The following is a 20,779-nucleotide window of genomic DNA, read 5'->3' as shown; positions in this document are numbered from 1 at the left end:
CAATCAAAACAACTCCCCATGAGCAAGCACTTGGTGACAGTGGGAAGGAAAAATTCCCTTTTAACAGGAAGAAACCTCTGGGAGGGGCAGTCATCTGCTGTTGGGGCTGAGGGGAGAAAGACAGAACAAAGGACACACTGTGGAAGAGAGCTAGAGATTAATAATAATGATTAAATGCAGAGTGGGATATAAACAGAGTGAAAAGAGGTGAATGAAAACAAACACTCATGGGAACCCCCCAGCAGCCTAGGCCTAATTCAGCATAACTAAGGGGTGGTTCAGGATCACCTGATCCAGCCCTAACTATAGATTCAAGATTCAAGAAGACTTTATTGTCATTATATGTAAACATATAACGAAATTTGCGTTCCAGAACAGCCATCCAAGCGAAATACAAACACAGAAACAAACGGGGGGGGGGGGGCAGGCGTCTGAGGTCGTGCAGCCGTTTTGCCGGCGCTACCTTTAGGAGGAAAACAGAAAGAGATACACTGGGATAGGTAGGTTAAAAAAAAAAATCATCTCGTATTGTGTTCATTATGAACACCTTACGAGGTTCCAAAAAAACACCTCAGCAAAGCAGCAGCACATTTAAAGCCTGGAGAAAGCAGTGGTAGATAGGGAAGGCTGGGGAGAAGAGAAAAATGTGTCTGTCTCCACCGAGAGCAGGAAAAAAAAAAAAAGATTGATCAAAAAGGAAAGTTTTAAGCCTAATCTTAAAAATAGAGCGGGTGTCTGTCTCCTGAATCCAAGCTGGGAGCTGGTTCCACAGAAGAGGGGCCTGAAAGCTGAAGGCTCTGCCTCCCATTCTACTCTTAAGTATCCTAGGAACCACAAGTAAGCCAGCAGTCTGAGAGCGAAGTGCTCTGTTGGGGTGATATGGTACTATGAGGTCTTTGAGATAAGATGGGGCCTGATTATTCAAGACCTTGTAGGTGAGGAGAAGGATTTTAAATTCTATTCTAGATTTAACAGGGAGCCAATGAAGAGAAGCCAATATGGGAGAAATCTGCTCTCTCTTTCTAGTCCCTGTCAGTACTCTAGCTGCAGCATTTTGGATCAGCTGAAGGCTTTTCAGGGAGCTTTTAGGACAGCCTGATAATAATGAATTACAGTACCAGTCAAAAGTTTGAATAAGCGAGACAGGATGTTTCTAATTTTAGAAATACTGCACAAATGCACAAAAACGGTCCTACAAATTTGTTTAATATGTGCATTGAAGGAAATATCCTGGTCAAAAATGACTCCAAGAAGATGTTTCCAAGATTTGTGGGGCTGAGTACAATATCCTCAGTTTCATCTAAATTTAGAAGCAGGAAATTAGGGGTCATACAGGTTTTTATGTCTTTAATTGATGTGTGTCATCTGGCTTCATGGATAGATAAAGCTAGACAGTGCTTTCTAATAATACTGCCTAAGGGAAGCATGTACAGTAAATAAAATTGGTCCTAGCACAGAACCCTGTGGAACTCCATAATTAACCTTAGTGTGTGAAGAAGACTCCCCATTTACATCAACAAATTGGAGTTTATTAGATTAATATGATTCAAACCACTGCAGTGCAGTACCTTTAATACTCTGTAATAAAATGTTATGGTCAACAGTATCAAAAGCTGCACTGAGGTCCAACAGGACAAGAACAGAGATGAGTCCACTGTCAGAGGCTGTAAGAAGATCATTTGTAACCTTCACTAATGCTGTTTCTGTACTGTGATGAATTCTGAAACCTGACTGAAACTCTTCAAATAAACCGTTCCTCTGCAGATGATCAGTGAGCTGTTTTACAACTACTCTTTCAAGAATCTTTGAGAGAAAAGGAAGGTTGGAGATTGGCCTATAATTAGCTAAGACAGCTGGGTCAAGTGATGAAGTAATGGTTTAATTACTGCCACCTTAAAGGCATGTGATAGTAGCCAATTAATAAAGATAGATTGATCATATTTAAGATCAAAGTATTAATTAATGGTAGGACTTCTTTGAGCAGTCTAGTAGGAATGTGGTCTAATAGACACATTGATGGTTTGGAGGAAGTAACTATTAAACTTTATTCAGAAAGATCAGCTCAGAGAGAAAGAGTCTAAACAATTAGCAGTATTGAAAGTAGCTACACACAAAGATATGTCTGTGAGATGGTTACAATTTTATTTGTGAAGAAATTCATGAAGTCATTACTAGTTAAGGTTAAAGGAATACTCGGTTCACCAGAGCTGTTTGAACTCTTTGTCAGCCTGGCTACAGTGCTGAAAAGTAATCTGGGGCTGATCTCACGAGTTATCTGCTTTACACTGTGTGTTTATGAGTTATACCACGGAGTCAGGAGCAGAGATTAGGTAGCTGCTCTGCACTGTGTTGGCACTGAAGAGCATAATAATGGAGGAATTATATCTTAAACTTAGTTACAGCACTTCCAGAAAGACTTCTACTGTAGTAAAACTTATTACCCACTGCTGTGTAATCCATTAATGTAACTTTAAATGTTATTTAGAAATGATCAGACAGGAGGGGGCTTTCAGGGAATACTGTTAAGTCTTCAGTTTCTATGCCATATGTCAGGACAAGATCCAGAGTATGATTGAAGTGGTGGGTGGGCTCATTTACATTTTGACAGAAGCCTACTGAGTCTAATAATAGATTAAATGCAGTGTTGAGGCTGTCATTTTCAGCATCTACATGGACATTAAAATCACCCACTATAATTATTTTATCTGAACTGAGCACTAAATCAGATAAAAAGTCTGAGAAATCAGACAGAAACTCTGAGTAAGGACCAGGTGGACGATAGATAATAACAAATAAAACTGTGTGAGTTTTCCAGTTAGAGTGGACAAGAGTCAGGCTTACAAATTAAAACTCTGCCTGGGTCTTTGGTTAATTAATCAGCTAAAGTGGAAGACTGCTGCTACTCCTCTTCAGGCCTGTACGTTGAGCATTCTGACAGTTAAAATTAATCAACACCCCCGAGTCACACTAAGATATTCATCCTGCTGTAACCAGGTTTCTGTAAGGCAGAATAAATCAACATGTTATCCAATCACCAAATCATTTGCTAATAGGGACATTTAACTGTTTTACTCTTTTGTGCAGTTGAAGATGCTATATGCTGGTTTGGAAGATGCTGGTTTTTCTTTGTGAATCTTTATGCTTCAATAATTTTTTGATTTTTTGTTTTTTGGTGGTATGGGAGCAGGCACCAACTCTGTGGGGATGGGGTTTTGGGGGGGATGGCAGGAGGAGAGAAGCTGCAGAGAGGCGTGTAAGACTGCAGCTCTGCTTCCTGGTCTCAAATTGATAGCCACGTTTTGGGCGTTAAATACATTTGGCCAGATTTCTAGAAATGAGAGCTGCTGAAGTGGGATGGATGCTGTCTCTCTTGACAAGACCGGGTTTTCCCCAGAAAGTTTTCCAATTATCCATAAAGCCCACATTGATTTTTGGACACCACTCAGACAGCCAGCGATTCAAGGAGAACATGCAGCTAAACATGTCGCTCCTGGTCTGATTGGGGAGGGGCCCAGAGAAAACTACAGAGTCCGACATTGTTTTTGCAAAATTACACAGACTCAATATTAATTTTACTGACCCCCGATTGGCTTAACCGGGTGTCATTACTGTCGATATGAATTATTATTTTACCAAATTTACGCTTAGACTTAGCCAGCAGTTTCAGAGTAAATAAGATACAATATCTTTGTTGTCTTTGCACAATACAATGAAAATTTGTTGGAACTATCCTTCAGTGGTGCAGTGGATGTGCAAGGAGATTGTCTGTTGGGTTGCACTCTCTTCAAGCACCTCAGAAAGTGAAGCCTCTGGAGACCTTTCTTGGCTGTCGCTGTGGTGTTGAGAGTCCAGGTCATGTCATGGCTGATGTTGACCCCGAGGTACTGCACCACCTCCACTCTCTCGCCACTGATGATGATGGGGCGATGGACAAGGGGTCTCAGTCTCCTGAAGTCCAGGATCAGCTTCTTTGTCTTTGCTGCATTGAGGATCAGGATGTTCTCTCAGCTGCAGTTCTCTAGGTTCTCGACCTCTGTTCTGTAGGCAGCCTCACTGCTGGACGTAATCCTGCCTATCATGATGGCTTCATCTGCAAACTTTATGATGGTTTTGGTTTCGTGGGTAGGTTTGCAGTCCTGTGTGTAGAGGGAGATGAGGAAGTTGCTCAACACACAGTCCCGTGGTGCGCCAGTGCTCAGGGTGATGCTGGAGGAGACCCACCCCTCCATGCGCACAGTCTGTGGTCTGCTGGTGAGGAAGTCCAGAACCCAGCTGCTCAGGTGTGTGTTGTGGCCCAGGAGAACCAGGTTAGTGGTGAGTTTGTGGGGGTAGATGGTGTTGCAGGGGGAGCTATAATCAATGAATAGAATCCGCACATAGCTATCTCAATGTCGCCTGCTCTGGCCCCTGGAAGACAGTCAGCTATGCTTGCTGGTGTCGCTAGCTTCAGGTTTCTATAACAGACCTGCCAATAACCAGACTCTTGTTGGCGGGTGTGTCGCAGAGTGGAGAAAAACTATTTAAACATGAACATTGGGTTGGTGGTGTAACAAAGCTACAAACAAGCTACATTTGTTACAAGTACTGTTGCTGCTAAAGGAGGCCAAGGAGTAAATAGACATCTGAAACACTGAGCAGGAAAGTGTGGGAAGGACAGGAGAAGAAGCCATGCTGTTGGTGACTTGGCTGAGAGCTGATAGCTACGCTAAGCTAGCAAATCCTGAAAGACACAATAAGTGAATACTGTAAATATAATTTATAGGTGGTTCAGCAGAGAGTGTGCTTTGGATAAAGCTGAACAAAAGGAACTATTAGTTTTCTGACTTTTGATTGGCTTAGGAAGACAGGTTTGGGTGCTCACGCTGCTGGTCATGTGACCATGTTATCCAGTCACAAAGAGCAGTCCAACATGGGACCATGATAAACATCAAAATGTTGGACTACTCCTTTAACTCTCTATGGAAAGACTTGAATAAATAACTGTATATTTACAAAATGGTGATCAAGGAGTGATCTTTATCTTCATTCAAAGTTTTCATCCATAAAAAAAAAACAGCACCCCACAGTGTTCAGTTCTATGCCCACTTCTTGCATGTTATAGTAATAACTTCTATTTTAGCTGATTACGCTTTTCTATGCAGATGATACACTGTTTTGTTTTTTTTAATGTTATCCAAGCTCTTCTTAATGAGCTCAAAGTGAAAGCAGATAAAACTCAGTTTATGTTGTTCTCTGCGGTCAGAGGTCATGGGTACACTGTCATATTTCCACTGTTATATAATAAATAACTGGCCTGGGATTAGAAGATAAACTTTCATTGGAGTATTATACAGTCGCTCATGTTAATAACTAGAAGACATGCTTGGTTTCATTACAGAAATCAGACTTTGATTTCTTGGGAAATGTCTCACATACTTTTATGATTCAGTTTTGTTACCAACAATGATTTCAGTATTTATCACATCCTCTGATGTTGCCATCTGCGAGATATGACAACCATGTGTTACAGGCCCTAAGGACCAATTATCACAGTGAGCTCTACAGGTTTGTAATGAACAAACTGCTTTCACTTCCTACACTCCACCTATAAATTACTCGTTTTATAAGTGATTACATTTAAATGAATCATCACAAACAACTCTGTCTGTACTTGGTTTTTTTTTAATCTCATGGATTCACTGATTGACCATTTTAGTTTATTGTGTAGTGTAGTGTGATCTTTTGGTATTTGTTTTAGGTTGTTGTTACTGTGAAGCAAATCTGAATTTTTTGGTTTAAATACAGTACTGTGTCCAAACTTTTGACTGGTACTGTAAATTAAATTAGCCCACTGTTTACATGAACTTATTACAAGCAGTTGCGATTCTGATCTGCTTTTTCTCCAACACCTTTTCTGTGTTTTCAAACTGAGTCTGACTCAGAAACACTCAGTTATAATTTCAGCAGTAGCCCCGCCCTAAATCCTCCCCTGCTTCCTGCTCCTTCATGACTCTAACAGGATCATCACTTCCAAAATGAACTTCCTGTTTTATTCACTGAGACTTGAAACCACCAACTGAGACCATGAACTAGTTTAAGTGGTGAATTTAAACAACACACACACACACACACACACACACAGTTTAGGTTCTCAAGAAATGACACAGCCAGTGGTGACATCACACTCCACAGCCAATCAGACAAATTGTTTGCATCCTGCTGCTTTTGTTGTGAACTCTGAGATTTGTGTTGATGTATTGATTGATTATCAGTCACACTCCTTTAAAAAGACAGAAACAAACCTGTGGACTAAAACACACTGAGGAGGGAATTCTGCTGATCGAGATTCATAAACCTGATAAAGTTCTTGTCTCACAGCTGCTGCAACAGTTCTGCGATGCTCTACATGTCCTAATCAATCTAATCAATAAGCACAGAGATAATGACTGATCAATGTAATCAATAATCAGAGCGTCAGACCTGAGGGAGGTTCTGCCCAATGCAGATGCGACACAGACGGTGGATGGTGTGCATGGCAGCAGATCAGGGTTCAAATCCTACAGATCCAGCATGTGATCCTCTACAGAACTGATCCAAAACCAGGACCAGGACCAGACTTCACAGGGTCTAAACTCCAGTCTGCTGGTCCAGGTGAACCCGTGTGAGCAGTGTAGTGGAGGTGCGGAGGTGGACTGGATGTGTGTGTGTGGGAACCAGTGCACTGAATAATAGCAGGAAACTCACACACACAGACACACAAAAACAGTGGATGTGTCGCCACGATAACACGCACACACTTCCTGAAAACCGACACACACACACACACACACACACACACACACACACACACACACACACACACACACACACACACACTGTTTGTGAAGACTGTGACTCAGTAATGCTTTTTTTTCCCAGGCTCCTGAACCCTGAAACTGGGCCTGAGTCCTCTGAAGATCTGAAGAAAAAAACAAAATGTCCCAGCTGTCCTCCAACACCTACAAGCATCTAGCAGACTGGTGCAGATCTCTTCTGTTTGGGCTATCAATGAACACTAAAGGGGGACATGACTGAGCCCACTCTTGGACTTTATTTTTCTGGTTTTCTCTATTTCCCCTTGAGTATGTTTTTATTCATGCTGAGGTCGGGGTCAGAGAACAGGTCGTCTCAGCGCTGCGTGAACTACAGAAGCAGCTTCACTCTATAATTCATCACATGTGAATGTTTGATGAGTCTTTACAGAAAAACAGTAAAACACATGAAGAGCCTCCAAGCAGCTTACTGACGGTCAGAGAAAACAGGACACCGAGGACGAGGCTCAGAATAACCACACTCTCACTGTCAGCATCAGTCACTCCTCTCTTCCTAGCAGAAGACAGTTCATGAGGAACTGGTTTCCCACACAGGCTGGATATAATGGACACCAGGACATCACCCGCTGGTTAGTGAAGTCAAATCAAAGCTTTAAGCTTTTATGGCTATGAGTATGTTGGGTTTTGTTTCAGAAAGTGACCATTTTTTGGATGAGAGGGCAGAGTGCTAAGGTGTTAGCTAATGCTAGCTGCATACACAGACTGTATGGGAGCATCACACAATCACAGATACCTGCTAATCAGTGTGAGTAACAGCCAGATAAAATCTTAGTTTTTCACTCAGCAAACCTGGGGCTCCTCCTTCCTGGGTGGTCTGTTAGTCCAATGAAGCGCACAGCAGTCATATTATTGGTCAGATAATTGTATTAAAAAGGCTCCAACAGCACAAACATGATCCAGAGGTCCAGTTTGGGGACTCCAGTTAGCTGAGGTGAAGCCGAGCAGACAGCTAGCAACTACAGCTGCCTGTGACATCCATGTGTCAGTCAGAGAGGTCACGCCCCTAATAATGCAAACTTTATTTAAACAGGTGAGTTAAAGAAACATCCTCCCCACGTACAGCTGCTATGAAGGTGGAAATTAGCTACAGAGACCAAAGGAGTTTCTGTATCAGGCTGTAAACATGTTTATTTCTGCTGGAAAGGTTTAACATGGGAGTCTATGAGGACTGGCTCACTGTGGTGCCTCTGCTGGACTGCAGAGGAACTGCAGCTTCTCTGGAGGTTTCTACTTATTTTCAGATGTTGTAGATCTGTGATAAATCTGAGTAGCGTTAGCTTTAATCTTCAGTAACAAACCAACTTCTGGTTCTTCACCTTCCAGTTGTGTTACATATTTTTTGTTCACCCTAACCAAAAACTAAATACTCTGACTTCTGCCCACAGTCCTGGTATACTCACAGTTTATCAAACATTCAGGAAACAGAAGGCAATGTGGAAACTTTAAATAAAGACTGACAGTTTGAAACATCAGGTCTCTGCAGACACACGAAACATCAGCCATCAGTCCTCCTACTACATGCTTTGTGGCACGAGCGTGTACACTGACTCACCGTCATTTGTTGGGCACAGCTGCCATCTCTGCTCGCGTGGTGCTGGTTGGTGTTAGTGTACAGTGTGGAGACATAGCCGCTGTAGCTGGCCTTGGCAGGGTCAAGGCTGGTGGTCAGGTCTTTTGGAGCAGTGGTGCTAGTGGTAGAGGTGGACTTTGTCAGGATGGCTGTGGAAACGCTGGTGGAGGCGACATCAATGTCACGGTTCAGGTCAGAATCTGGGGTTGAGTCCGGAGTCCTTCGAAGGTCTGCTGCAAGCAGATAACCACCATCATCATTGTCATCATCACCTGCTGCATCATCCCAAGACCAGGCTGTATTCTTCCAGAACATACTGAAAACGTCCAGGATCAGATAAGAGTTCTGTGACCAGCAGAGACAAAAGTCAGTTTTTGTTCCACACAAAGTCACTCAAGGCCTTCAGGTAGAACTCAGGTAAACGATACACCCAGAAAACAAACAGGAAACGGGAGAAATAAACAAAGACAAACACAGGAGGCTCAGAAACCAGGAACAGGATGATGATGATGATGATGATGGTCCACACTGCAGGATTTCAACTCCAGACATACAAAACGCTTCATGTGACACAGAACAGACACACTTAGTGGGGTGAAGAACAAACAGCTGCTCCAGTGAACTGCAGACAAACTGAAGCTTCTTCTTCTGTGGTCCTGTGCTCGCTCTGCTCAGCCAGGCGAACCAGTGTCAGCTCTCAGTGTGATGTCAGAGCGAGAGAGAGAGCGAGAGAGAGGGCTGAGGGACATAAGCATAGAGGTATTGTGAGGGTCACATGGTTAACGGGCTGCTTGTCATTACCATGGTAACCATGTGGACCCCTGGGGGGTGAGTGAGAGAGCAGGAGTCACTTTTAATCTATATCTGCTCACTCGCCCCTCTCTCTCCCAGTCCTCTATAAATAGATGAACGTATGGATCCACATATGGACGAACAGGTCACAGCAGCAGCCGCTCACGGTGCCGTCGCCACAGAACATTCACGTAGAGTTCATGCCGCCACGGTCGGGTCGCCGAGACTTTAATGGACCATCTAATCTCCGACGACGAGCTCCCAATCCGCTCCCCTGTTCCTGAATTACAGAGCTGAAGAATGATGCAGGAAAGCTGACCTTTGACCTCTTGAATCAGACAGGCCATCATGCCTGCCCTGTTAGAGCATTATCAGAGAAATAATATCAGAGAAATCCCCACCCTCAGGTGATCCCTGTGAGCAGAACTTGGTGGAAAGGAAGAACTCCCTTTGACCTCACACAGAACCAAGCTTAGGGTATGGCCTAAAAATAAATTTATAGAAAGGTCCTCTGGGGTCAATGGATGCAGCAGCACGTCCAAATGATAGTATTGTGGTGAAAACAATGATACCAAACAGGAAAGGTAAAGAGTTTAAGGTAAAATCAGAAGTAGCCAAAAACAGCCAATTATATCATCTCAGACCTGGTGTCTGCAGCGCTTTTCCTCCAATCACAGTGAACTTTGACCTTTGGCCTGTTTGCACCATGTTAGAAATTAATTTAAGAACATGATGGATGGACATATTAACCATTAACATAACGTCAGCCCGTCAGAACTGTGACCTTCAGAAATTCATCAATGATGTTAAAGATACTGATGTTAATAAAGCACAATGAAATCAGACAGTTTTCCGCTGTGAAGCTCCTCCCACTGACCTTCTGACCTTCTGGACATTGTGTCATCTTAACATGTCATCTTTTTATTCAGTTCAGTCAGCAGCATTGGGTTTACTGAGCATGCTCAGTCTGTAACCATGGTAACAGTATATAATCGCAATGAAAGAAAAAAAAAAAAAAACAACTTGCCTGAAATTTGAGAAATCGACTTCAAAGGTGATCTGTTTGTTTCAGCTCCAAGTTTTTATTCTTGGACTCTACTCGAGTAGATCTGCGTGATTCACACGTCAAATGGTCACATGACCAAGAAGGAGCCAATCCTCACCTCTCATCTCCACTGGCACCTCCTCACATCTTCTCACTGGTCCCCTTCCCTGTGACGTTACTCTCAGGTATTTGCTCCGCCCATACTCCTCCCCCAAAAGGTAGAACCAACCAGTGAGGGGCTGCCATCACAGAGAAGGCGGGGCCAGTTGGTTAGAAAGCGTACAAACGATCAGTGAAAGATTCTCTGCTGTGACTGGTTTAAACTAACCTCACAGGATGAGATGAGAGAGCCAATCCCGAAGCTCATACAGCCAATCAGCCGGCTACACCTGAGGAGACAGAGTGGGTGTTCAGTCTGAAGAGAACAGATTTCAAATCAATGCAATGATCAGAAGTGAGAGTTTTATGAACCTCTGGACTCCTCCATGTAAACAGACACACATGTGAGCGTTCATTGATAACTGATCGATCGATGTCACCACTAACCTGCTGTCAGCTTGTCGTCTGAACACTGAAACCAACAACCTGCTCAGGAGGAGCTCATCCCCGACACACCTGTGATGCACAAACACCATGAACACAATGAAAACATAAATAGTGTAAACAATGTGTTAAACCTGAGGCCATCGCTTCTGTCACACATTTAGTGTGGCCCCCTGCAGGTTCTTAACAGGACAGGAAGCAAGATGTGAACTGATGAACGCAGCTTTGGTCTTTATAGTACATCAACTATATACAGGTGCTGGTCATAAAATTAGAGTATCATGAAAAAGTTGATTTATTTCAGTAATTCCATTCAAAAATTGAAACTTGTATATTATATTCATTCATTACACACAGGCTGATATATTTCAAATGTTTGTTTTAATTTTGATGATTATAACTGACAACTAATGAAAACCCCAAATTCAGTATCTCAGAAAATTAGAATATTACTTAAGACCAATACAAAGAAAGGATTTTTAGAAATGTTGGCCAACTGAAAAGTATGAGCATGAAAAGTATGAGCATGTACTGCACTCAGTACTTAGTTGGGGCTCCTTTTGCCTGGATTACTGCAGTAATGCGGCGTGGCGTGGAGTCCATCAGTCTGTGGCACTGCTCAGGTGTTATGAGAGCCCAGGTTGCTCTGATAGTGGCCTTCAGCTCTTCTGAATTGTTGGGTCTGGCGTATCACATCTTCCTCTTCACAATAGCCCACAGATTTTCTATGGGGTTAAAGGTCAGGGGAGTTTGCTGGCCAATGAAGAACAGGGATACCATGGTCCTTAAAGCAGGTACTGGTAGCTTTGGCACTGTGTGCAGGTGCCAAGTCCTGTTGGAAAATGAAATCTGCATCTCCATAAAGTTGGTCAGCAGCAGGAAGCATGAAGTGCTCTAAAACTTCCTGGTAGACGGCCGTGTTGACCTCGGACCTCAGAAAACACAGTGGACCAACAGCAGCAGATGACACGGCACCCCAAACCATCACTGACTGTGGAAACTTTACACTGGACCTCAGCCAGCATGGATTCTGTGCCTCTCCTCTCTTCCTCCAGACTCTGGGACCTTGATTTCCAAAGGAAATGCAACATTGACTTTGGTCAGAGAACATAACTGTGGAGCACTCAGCAGCAGTCCGGTCCTTTTAGTCTTTAGTCCAGGCGAGACGCTTCTGACGCCGTCTCTTGTTCAAGAGTGGCTCGACACGAGGACTGCAACAGCTGAAACCATGTCTGCATACGTCTGTGTGTGGTGGTTCTTGAAGCACTGACTCCAGCTGCAGTCCACTCTTTGTGAATCTCCCCACATTTTTGAATGGGTTTGTTCCACAGTCCTCTCCAGTGTGCAGTTATCTCTATTGTTGTACACTTTTTCTACCACATCTTTTCCTTCCCTTCGCCTCTCTATTAATGTGCTTGGACACAGAGCTCTGTGAACAGCAGCCTCTTTACTAATGACCTTTGGTGTCTTGCCCTCCTTGTGCGAGGTGTCAAAGGTCGTCTTTTGGTCAACTGTCAAGTCAGCAGTCTTCCCCATGATTGTGTAGCCTACAGAACTAGACTGAGAGACCATTTAAAGGCCTTTGCAGGTGTTTGGAGTTAATTAGCTGATCAGAGTGTGGCACCAGGTGTCTTCAATATTGAACCTCTTCACAATATTCTGATTTTCTGAGATACTGAATTTGGGCTTTTCATTAGCTGTCAGTTATAATCATCAAAATTAAAATAAACATTTGAAATATCTCAGTCTGTGTGTAATGAATGAATATAATATACAAGTTTTACTTTTTTAATAGAATTACTGAAATAAATCAACTTTTTTATGATATTCTAATTTTATGACCAGCACCTGTGGGTTACAGTGCTGCACCTCCACCGCTGAACGATTTGTCCAACTTTGCTGTAAACAGATGAGTTTCGAGCTGCTCGGGATCAGAGGTCCGTTCCTAGGAGAAGCTTCACATTTGCATGACCCTGCTTTTCATTTAAATCTAATACTGAATGGTACAAGCTCCCCGACCATTTAAAATGATCTACTTTACATATCTTGCTCATCAGGTAAAAAGAAGAAAAGGGATTCTAGGAAATGAGGCAGGTGAAGATTCGTCAAATTTTAACCCTTTTGATCAGGATCTTCATACTCTGTGGGATAATATTAATAATAACAGACTTTTTTTAAAGTTACAAAGTGCTTCACTGACAAGACAGGAAACAAATAGCAATAAAACATTAAAAAGACAAAAGGTGAAACAGCATCATATGTAAGAATACTGGCGGCACACGGAGATTAAAGTGAGGACTAAAGAATGTACTTCAGTGTGAGTCCAGAGCGGGCCTTAAAAGTACTGACGATGAGAAGCTAAAGTAGGAATGATGCGTTCTCTTTTAGTCTGGCTGCAGGTTGTTGGACCAGACCTCTGAATAAACCCGAGCTGATCTTACTAAGTCTCCAAAGCTGCAGAAAACAAGACTGGACCTTGATTCAGGCTGAGGTGGCTGCCGGAAGTGACACCGAGGATTTTACAACAATGGCCAAACTTCAAAGATGAGGAGCTCAGACGTGCAGATGTCAGTGGGTTAGTAGCATCATGGCTAATAACAATTACATCAGTTTTATCTATGCTTAGTGTAGTGGTTAATGTAGTGGTTGCATGCACACACAGTTTATATGTGGATGGACTGAGTATAAGGATTTTTAGCTTGTATATACTATTTAAATTTATTTGTCTCAAACACATTTGTGGAAGTCAGGTAGAAGTTCATTCTGTTACAGGACATATTTTCTCTCAGATTAGCATTTTTGTGCACAGTTCTGGTCAAATGAAAAAAAAAAAACAGTGGACTCATCTCTGGGCTTATCCTGCTAGACTTCAGTGTAGCGATCAATACTGGTAACCATAATATTTTTTTACAGAGATTAGAGTATACCATAGGTATTAATGGTACTGCGCTGCAGTGGTTTGAATCATAGTTATTCAAATTTATTCACATTTTTCTTGACGTATAATGACAAATTCTTTTGATTTGTTGATTGATTAATCTAATAGACTGCAATTTGTTCTTGTAAATGGGAAGTCTTCTTCACACACTAAGGTTAATTATGGAGTTCCACAGGGTTCTGTGCTAGGACCAATTCTATTTAAACTATACAAGCTCACCTTAGGCAGTATTATTAGAAAGCACTGCATACATTTTCATTGCTATGCAGAAGATACCCAACTTTATCTATCCATGAAACCAGATGATGCGCATCAATTAGTTAAACTGCAGTTATTTTACTCTGGATTCATCGTGTCCCAATGGCTCAATAAGAATAACACTATGAGGAATCTTGGAGTCATTTCTGACCAGGATATGTAATTTAAAACACACATTAAACAAATATGTAGGACTGCTTTCGTGCATTTGTGCAATACCTCTAAAAGTATAAACTGTCTCAGAGTGATGCTGAAAAGCTAATTCATGCATTTATTACTTCTAGGGTGGACTATTGTAATTCATTATTATCAGGCTGTCCTAAAAGATCCCTGAAAAGCCTTCAGCTGATCCAAAATGCTGCAGCTAGAGTACTGACAGGGACTAGAAAGAGAGAGCAGATTTCTCCCATATTGGCTTCTCTTCATTGGCTCCCTGTTAAATCCAGAATAGAATTTAAAACCCTTCTTCTTACATACAAGGTCGTGAATAATCAGGCCCCATCTTATCTTAAAGACCTCATGTCTTTTGTCCTGTCTCTCTCCCCTCAGCAGAAATCGGTCTCAGCAGATGACTGTCCCTCCCTGAGCCTGGAGGTTTCTTCCTGTTGAAAGGGAGTTTTTCCTTCCCACTCTCGCCAAGCGCTTGCTCATGGGTTGTTTTCACTGTTGGGTTTTTATCTGTATTACTGTAGGGATGTTACCTCATAAAGCTCCTCGAGCTCCTTGTTGTTGGGATTTGGTGCTATATAAATAAAACTGAATTGAAGTGAATAATCCTGACATCAGTCCACACAGCAAGTTCACGTGAAACAGAAACATGCATCTGAAACGAAACGGGCGTCTGATATCAGTCTGAGTATGTGGAGTCAAAACAGAGAGTGTCAGCACCATTGCCTCCCCAACAGGAAGGCCCTGAGTTGGAATCCACCCCTGGTGGAGTTAAAATGTTCTCCCTGTACCTACGTGAGTTCTCTCCTGGTAGAAGTCTGGACAGGAAACAACATAACTCAGGATATTTTTCATGAACTTACTTCCCCTGAAAGGATCCATTTCCTAGTAAAGCCCTCCCCCTGGATATGAACTCCATCAGCAGACTCTCAGAACAGAGCTGAACTCTGTTGCCATCCAGAGGCCAAACACTAAAACTACAAGTTTGCCTCATTAAAAACCTTTTTGTGACTCACAGTGTGAAGCGGCGCTCATATTTCGGGTTCTTGTTGTCCAGGACCGTCTGAGTTTTCATCCTGATCCTGTGGTTGTAGTCAGAGGTCAGGGCCAGCTGTGAATACACACACACACACACACACAAAATATCTGACTGTTGCAGCAGCAAGTGTTGATCAACATCCTGAAACCACATCCTCACCTTCACATAGGAGTCACATGACCTCTGGGATTTTCCCATCAGGCCTCTGGCCTCGTGGACTGCAGGAAGAAGAGGACAGGTTGATAAAATGATGACATTAGATCAACTGGCTGTAGCTCAGGAGGTAAAGCAGGTCACCTACTGATTGGAAGGTCAGCGGTTCGATTCCTGGCTGCTCTGGGCTGCGTGCCACAGTATCCCAGCTCCTCTCCAACACACGTGTTGGAGTATAAATGTGTGTGAATGTTAGATAATAAAAGCACTTAGCTTAGATACTCATGGAAGTGCTTGTGTGAATGGGTAAATGTAAACATGTTGTATAAGCGCTTTGAATGCTCAGACAGAGTAGGAAAGTGTTATATAAGAACTAGTCCATTTACTGCAGCTTCTTCCTGTCATCACCCACAGTGTGACGTCTGACAGTGATGCGATTCTGGTTCTCTTTGCAAAGTTCCATTTGTTCATGTTTGCAAACACAAACTGCATTTGAATCTGTCAGAATCCTCGAAGCAGAGGAGGAGGAGGAGCAATCTTCACCTCTGTCTCATCAATCAATCAAAGACCCAGACAGAGTTTTAATTCATTTGAAAGCCTGACTCTGAGCCTCATGCACTCTAACTGGAAAACACAAAAACCTGTTTTATTGGTTGTCATCTATCATCCACCTGGCTCTTACTCAGAGTTTCTGTCTGATCTCAGTTCAGATAAAATAATTATAGTGGGTGATTTTAACTTCCATGTAGATGATATAACCAAAGCCTCAACACTGCATTTAATCTATTTTTAGACTCACATCAGGCAGAAACTAAACTTTTACCCGTACATCATTAATTACTGACTAACTGGTGGGTTGTTAAAGCTCTCCTCTGATTGGCTGCTGCATCACTTACTGTGAATGATGACCTGTTCCACCTCCACAGTGACTGACAGCCGCAGCTGACCTACAGAAAGAGAAGACGGCTGGATTCAGCCACCAAGAGACTTTAACTTTATCAGTGATTAATCAATTGATCATACCTCTCCCTCTGAACGCAGATGGGTGGACCTTCCTCTTCCTTCTGGTTCCGGTCTCAGGAATCCTCCCCACAGAACTGGGCCTGGATCTGACCTGGGATCAGAACGAGCTGGTCTAACAGTCTCTTTAACAGTGTTCTTTCAATTCTCCAGATACCAAGAAAAGAGCTTCAGCACTTCTGTTATTACCTCCTTTAGCAAAGGAGACACTTAAGCATGTTTAATAATAATAATAATTAATCATCATCATCATCATCATGCTTTTTTTATGAAAGGAGCGGAGAGAATGCCACCCCATGACTCACAGTGATGGGCCATCAGACTTCATATAAAATCATTATATTATCATATAAAATTTCTGCTGTGTTTCCATTTTCTATCATTCAGTATCAGTTTCCACACTGAGTCGGCTTCAGTTTATTTTTTGATCTTAGTTTTTAAAAAGAACCATAACAACAAACACATGAAGGCCATGAATTCAGACGTCTCCTGTAACCTTCATTTTATGAGCACATATTCTTGTTTCTGGTAGATGTAATTTTTCACTTTAGTTTGAGTTCATGATAAGAACCTCTCGCACCGCTTTGTCTACCTTTTCCATGGTAACCTTGTGTGCTATGAACTCTGGGTAACCTCAGACTGAGGAAGTCCTCAAACTGACTGACCCCTCACAGAAGGTCAGGGTCTGAAGCATAGACGTGTATACGTAGATGCCTCGTTGACTGGGTTGGCCCGCTGATGTGACGTAACTGTGTGTCCGCCATATTGGAGGAGGCAAAGCTGCGCTGTGAACTAATACAAGTGAATGGACTGATCTTCATAAAGCGCCTTTCTACAAAGTTATTTCAGTTAATGCGTTCATTCACACATTCAAATATGCACTAATATACTCTGGGAAACGTTTAGGGACAAAAAAATAATTCTGTTTTCAAAATGTTAGAATGGCCAAATACGATCAAAAACAATTCCTCAGTCTTACCTGTGAAAGGTGATCCCATGTGATCACGTTTTGACTGTAAAATGGTTCGAAAAACTCCATGCAGCACCAGAGTGCAGCATCTCTCTCATGTCATGTCGGCCACTTTTGCCTCCTCCAATATGGTGGCGACACTGACGTACGAGTCAGCGCTCAATGCAGCGTCTACGTATATATGTCTATGGTCTGAAGGCCTGAACACTGAACCATCACAGACTTAAAGGACGTCACGCGGACCTGCACCCGGTGCCTCTGTGACAAACCTTGGAGGGGGTTCTGACCCGTCTGTTCTGGGCTGATTTCTGGTCCCGCTGTGGATCAGTCAGAGCCTGAATTGGATCTGACTCTCTTAACTGGACCAAAGTCTTGACCCCAGTTTGGATCCTGGTCTTCCTGATCAGGGCCACTCGGACTTCTGGTCTGCAGGACTGGATCTCACCACCAGACCTAAAACCAGAGCCAGTCTGGTGAACCCTGGAGGGAGTCAGAGAACTGTTATAGTCTGCACTGATTGATCAGTGATCGATTGTGACCTCCTCACCCTCTCTGGTGCCTCCTTTCCCTCTGCAGGTTGTCTTCAGGGTCCCTGTTCTCCTTACAGCTTATTCTCCTCTTCCTCCTCTTCTTCATTTCCACCTCCTCCTCCCTGAACCTCCTCTTACAGTTTGCAGGCTGCTGGGCCTCCTGGTGCAAGCGGAGGACAGCTCCATCACAGTGCCTATGGGAGACAGCAGGTCTGACAGTTCAGTGAAGAACTCCTTCCTCCTCTGAGTGATGGAGATGAAGAACAGCAACATAAACAAACACAGGAAACAGCTGATCCAACAGATCTACCTGAAATCCATTGATTCATAAAATAAAACTGTACACTGGCCAGCGAATCAGATTCATGCTCAGTCAACATCTGCAACTGTCACTGCCATTTCTCCATGTAAGGAAACACGTTTGCCTCGGCGTGAAATGGAGGGTGTCAGAAGAGACGAGCACCATTAATGAGAAAGTCTGACTGAAGAAACTGAAACAAATGTGTCCAATAACAGAGGTGAATATCATTTCCCCTGAAACGCTCACTGTGACGCAGGAAAAAACAAACAGTATGAGATGAGAAAATATCCAGAGTGCCCCCATCGAGGTCAAGAAATGAGACTGGAAGTGACAACATCCAGTAAAATGTTCAAACCTACACGTCTTTGGTTACTCCTTTGTGTTCCTTCCATATGATTTAATATCTTATTGTTGTGTATTTAATTATAATTTTGAGCATTTTGAGATTGAGCTGATTTAGAAACTATGAATGATGACCAAAACAAAGTACTATTAACTACCGTTAATTAGTATTAGTAGCAGTAGTATTAGTAGTAGTATTTTCAGTTCCGGAAAGACAGTTAAACTCTGAGTCAGTTCCCGTGGTAACAGACTGTGAACTTAACAGGTGTTCCCTCTGACTCCTCCCCCTCCTGCTGCACCTGAACCAGCTGACTCAGTTTCATTTCCTCATTCATGAAGTTGCTGTCAGAGCGGAGAGATTTCATCTGCACGAGTTTCTACAAACACTGAAATCCCAGTTATACATTTGTTATGTGAGCGCTTTAATAATCAGTCATCAATATACAAGGACAAAGACAGCAATTCCATCAGTGATTGATTATCAGCGCATAATCAATCTCTAGTTTCCGTCTTTGTAACTCGCATTAATGCAGCTGCCAGACTGTCAGTCAGCTCCTCTGTAACATTTACTGTAACATCACTGTTTACATCACACTGATCTGCATAACACCGATCGATCATCGGTCACACCGATCAACGATCGATCATCGGTCACACTGAAGGATAAATGTGAGTCACAGCAGGATGATGAAGATGATGATGATGTGAATATCTGAGTGAAGATGAGGCTCAAATTACTTTCAGCCTCTCAAATGGAACAAAATGGATTTAAAGTGACTTTTTCAAATCGGGCTGAGTGCAGATCTTCAGCCCCGACCCCGATGAAAGCAGCCAACGTTACACTCAGATCTCTGCATTCAGACGTGAAGGAACAGACGAGCCGAGACAGAAGTGACACTGATTAACACTAACGAGGAGGATTAACACACACACACACACTTCTTGTTTTAGTAGTTTAGCATGGACCAATGTTTTCTGGATTACCACAGAAACTGCATACATACTTCATCCTGCAGCCTGCCACTCACATTCGTGGCTAGCTCAGTCCCGGTCAGGGCAGTAATGCTGTACTCTAAAAATTCTCAATACTTCCAAATCCAGGGAGAATTTTTTTCAAATCAATAAACCCTCCGAAATGCATTCTGGGTGAACACTGGCATTCCTAATGTCATCCAACAGCAATATTTTTACACAACACATTGTATAAAATGAACTCAATATAATTTGTTCTGTTTAATTTTAAAATAGGACAGTTCCATGTAAACAAAGAGACTGTCAGAACATGACATTAAACTAAAACAAAAATGATGAACAAACACCAACATTAACACGAGATGTTTTTGATCAAACAGTACCTGTACAGGTATGCTGTGAAATTAGGTGGAGCCAGGACAGACACCTAATCTGGCTCCCATCACCATTACATCCCATAACACAGGCAGACAATTGAGGTATAATAAAAAAACAGTCACATGCCAAATAATTACATAATAAACATCCATTTGGAGGAATATCAGAGGGCTAGATGACCCTTAACATTTGATCTTTTAAAGAAACGTGACATCACAAAACCGAAGGGTAAGACCTAGGGGAGAAATTAGGATTCAGCCAAGAGGGTCGTCCAATTCCTCGTCAGATAGTGGAAGCAACTCAGACCACATGTGTAATGGTAATGAAAGCTGCCCAATTAGCAGATGTTCAGTATACTGGTCTCTGTAAGAGCCAAACGCTTTGCATAAGAACTGCCATACATTAAGCAATACAGAAGCTGATTGGTTCAAAATTAAGAAGAATCCCCACTGATTGGTCAACAGACTCCAAAGCTAACAGCTAACTATACATAATACCTGTAGTTAATACCAGCAGCTAGTACAGGAAGTAGTGTAGTAGTATAAAATTGTACTTTAGGTTTATTAATCCCTAAAGGGAGATTGTTGTGCTGTACAAACAGCACCAACTGAATGATGCCAAAATAAGTGTACCGACTTCTTGCAGCAGTAAATTGTTACATAGAACATGGTGTTGATAATTAAACAGCAGTAAGCATGACCATCACAACATCAAGAGAACATCTGGCAAAGGTCCACAAGAACCAGTTAGCAGTGTCTGATTAGCTAATGTGTTACACACTTCCAAAAGCCTGTACTGCACAGGGGGCTCTCTATAGCAACATTTTTACTCACACTGCACACACACATTTCCACTTTGTGCCATCTTGTAGGCCAAGTGACAAAACAAGCAGGAGGCACATCAGTGGAG

The 20,779-nt window shown here is 42.5% G+C and overlaps 1 protein-coding gene across 5 annotated transcripts in view; it reads right to left on the bottom strand.

The window, feature by feature from the left end:
• Nucleotides 1-20,779, bottom strand: part of LOC115776077 (regulator of G-protein signaling 3-like) — a 56,801-nt gene that overhangs the window by 17,640 nt on the left and 18,382 nt on the right. For 4 of the 5 annotated variants that reach the window (XM_030723693.1, XM_030723697.1, XM_030723696.1 and 1 more), the window contains 10 exons: nucleotides 17,895-18,071; nucleotides 17,617-17,827; nucleotides 16,381-16,471; nucleotides 16,254-16,304; nucleotides 15,364-15,422; nucleotides 15,182-15,276; nucleotides 10,805-10,873; nucleotides 10,587-10,647; nucleotides 10,377-10,497; nucleotides 8,404-8,654 (listed from right to left, as the gene is read on the bottom strand). In XM_030723693.1, the coding sequence (XP_030579553.1) occupies nucleotides 8,404-8,654; nucleotides 10,377-10,497; nucleotides 10,587-10,647; nucleotides 10,805-10,873; nucleotides 15,182-15,276; nucleotides 15,364-15,422; nucleotides 16,254-16,304; nucleotides 16,381-16,471; nucleotides 17,617-17,827; nucleotides 17,895-18,071 (1,186 nt within the window). The remainder of the gene's footprint in view (nucleotides 1-8,403; nucleotides 8,655-10,376; nucleotides 10,498-10,586; nucleotides 10,648-10,804; nucleotides 10,874-15,181; nucleotides 15,277-15,363; nucleotides 15,423-16,253; nucleotides 16,305-16,380; nucleotides 16,472-17,616; nucleotides 17,828-17,894; nucleotides 18,072-20,779) is intronic. The other variant, XM_030723695.1, reaches the window with a different exon arrangement.

Source organism: Archocentrus centrarchus, unplaced genomic scaffold, assembly GCF_007364275.1.
Source record: "Archocentrus centrarchus isolate MPI-CPG fArcCen1 unplaced genomic scaffold, fArcCen1 scaffold_26_ctg1, whole genome shotgun sequence".
NCBI classification, from domain to species: domain Eukaryota; kingdom Metazoa; phylum Chordata; class Actinopteri; order Cichliformes; family Cichlidae; genus Archocentrus; species Archocentrus centrarchus.
This window is presented reverse-complemented; position numbering and strand designations above follow the sequence as displayed.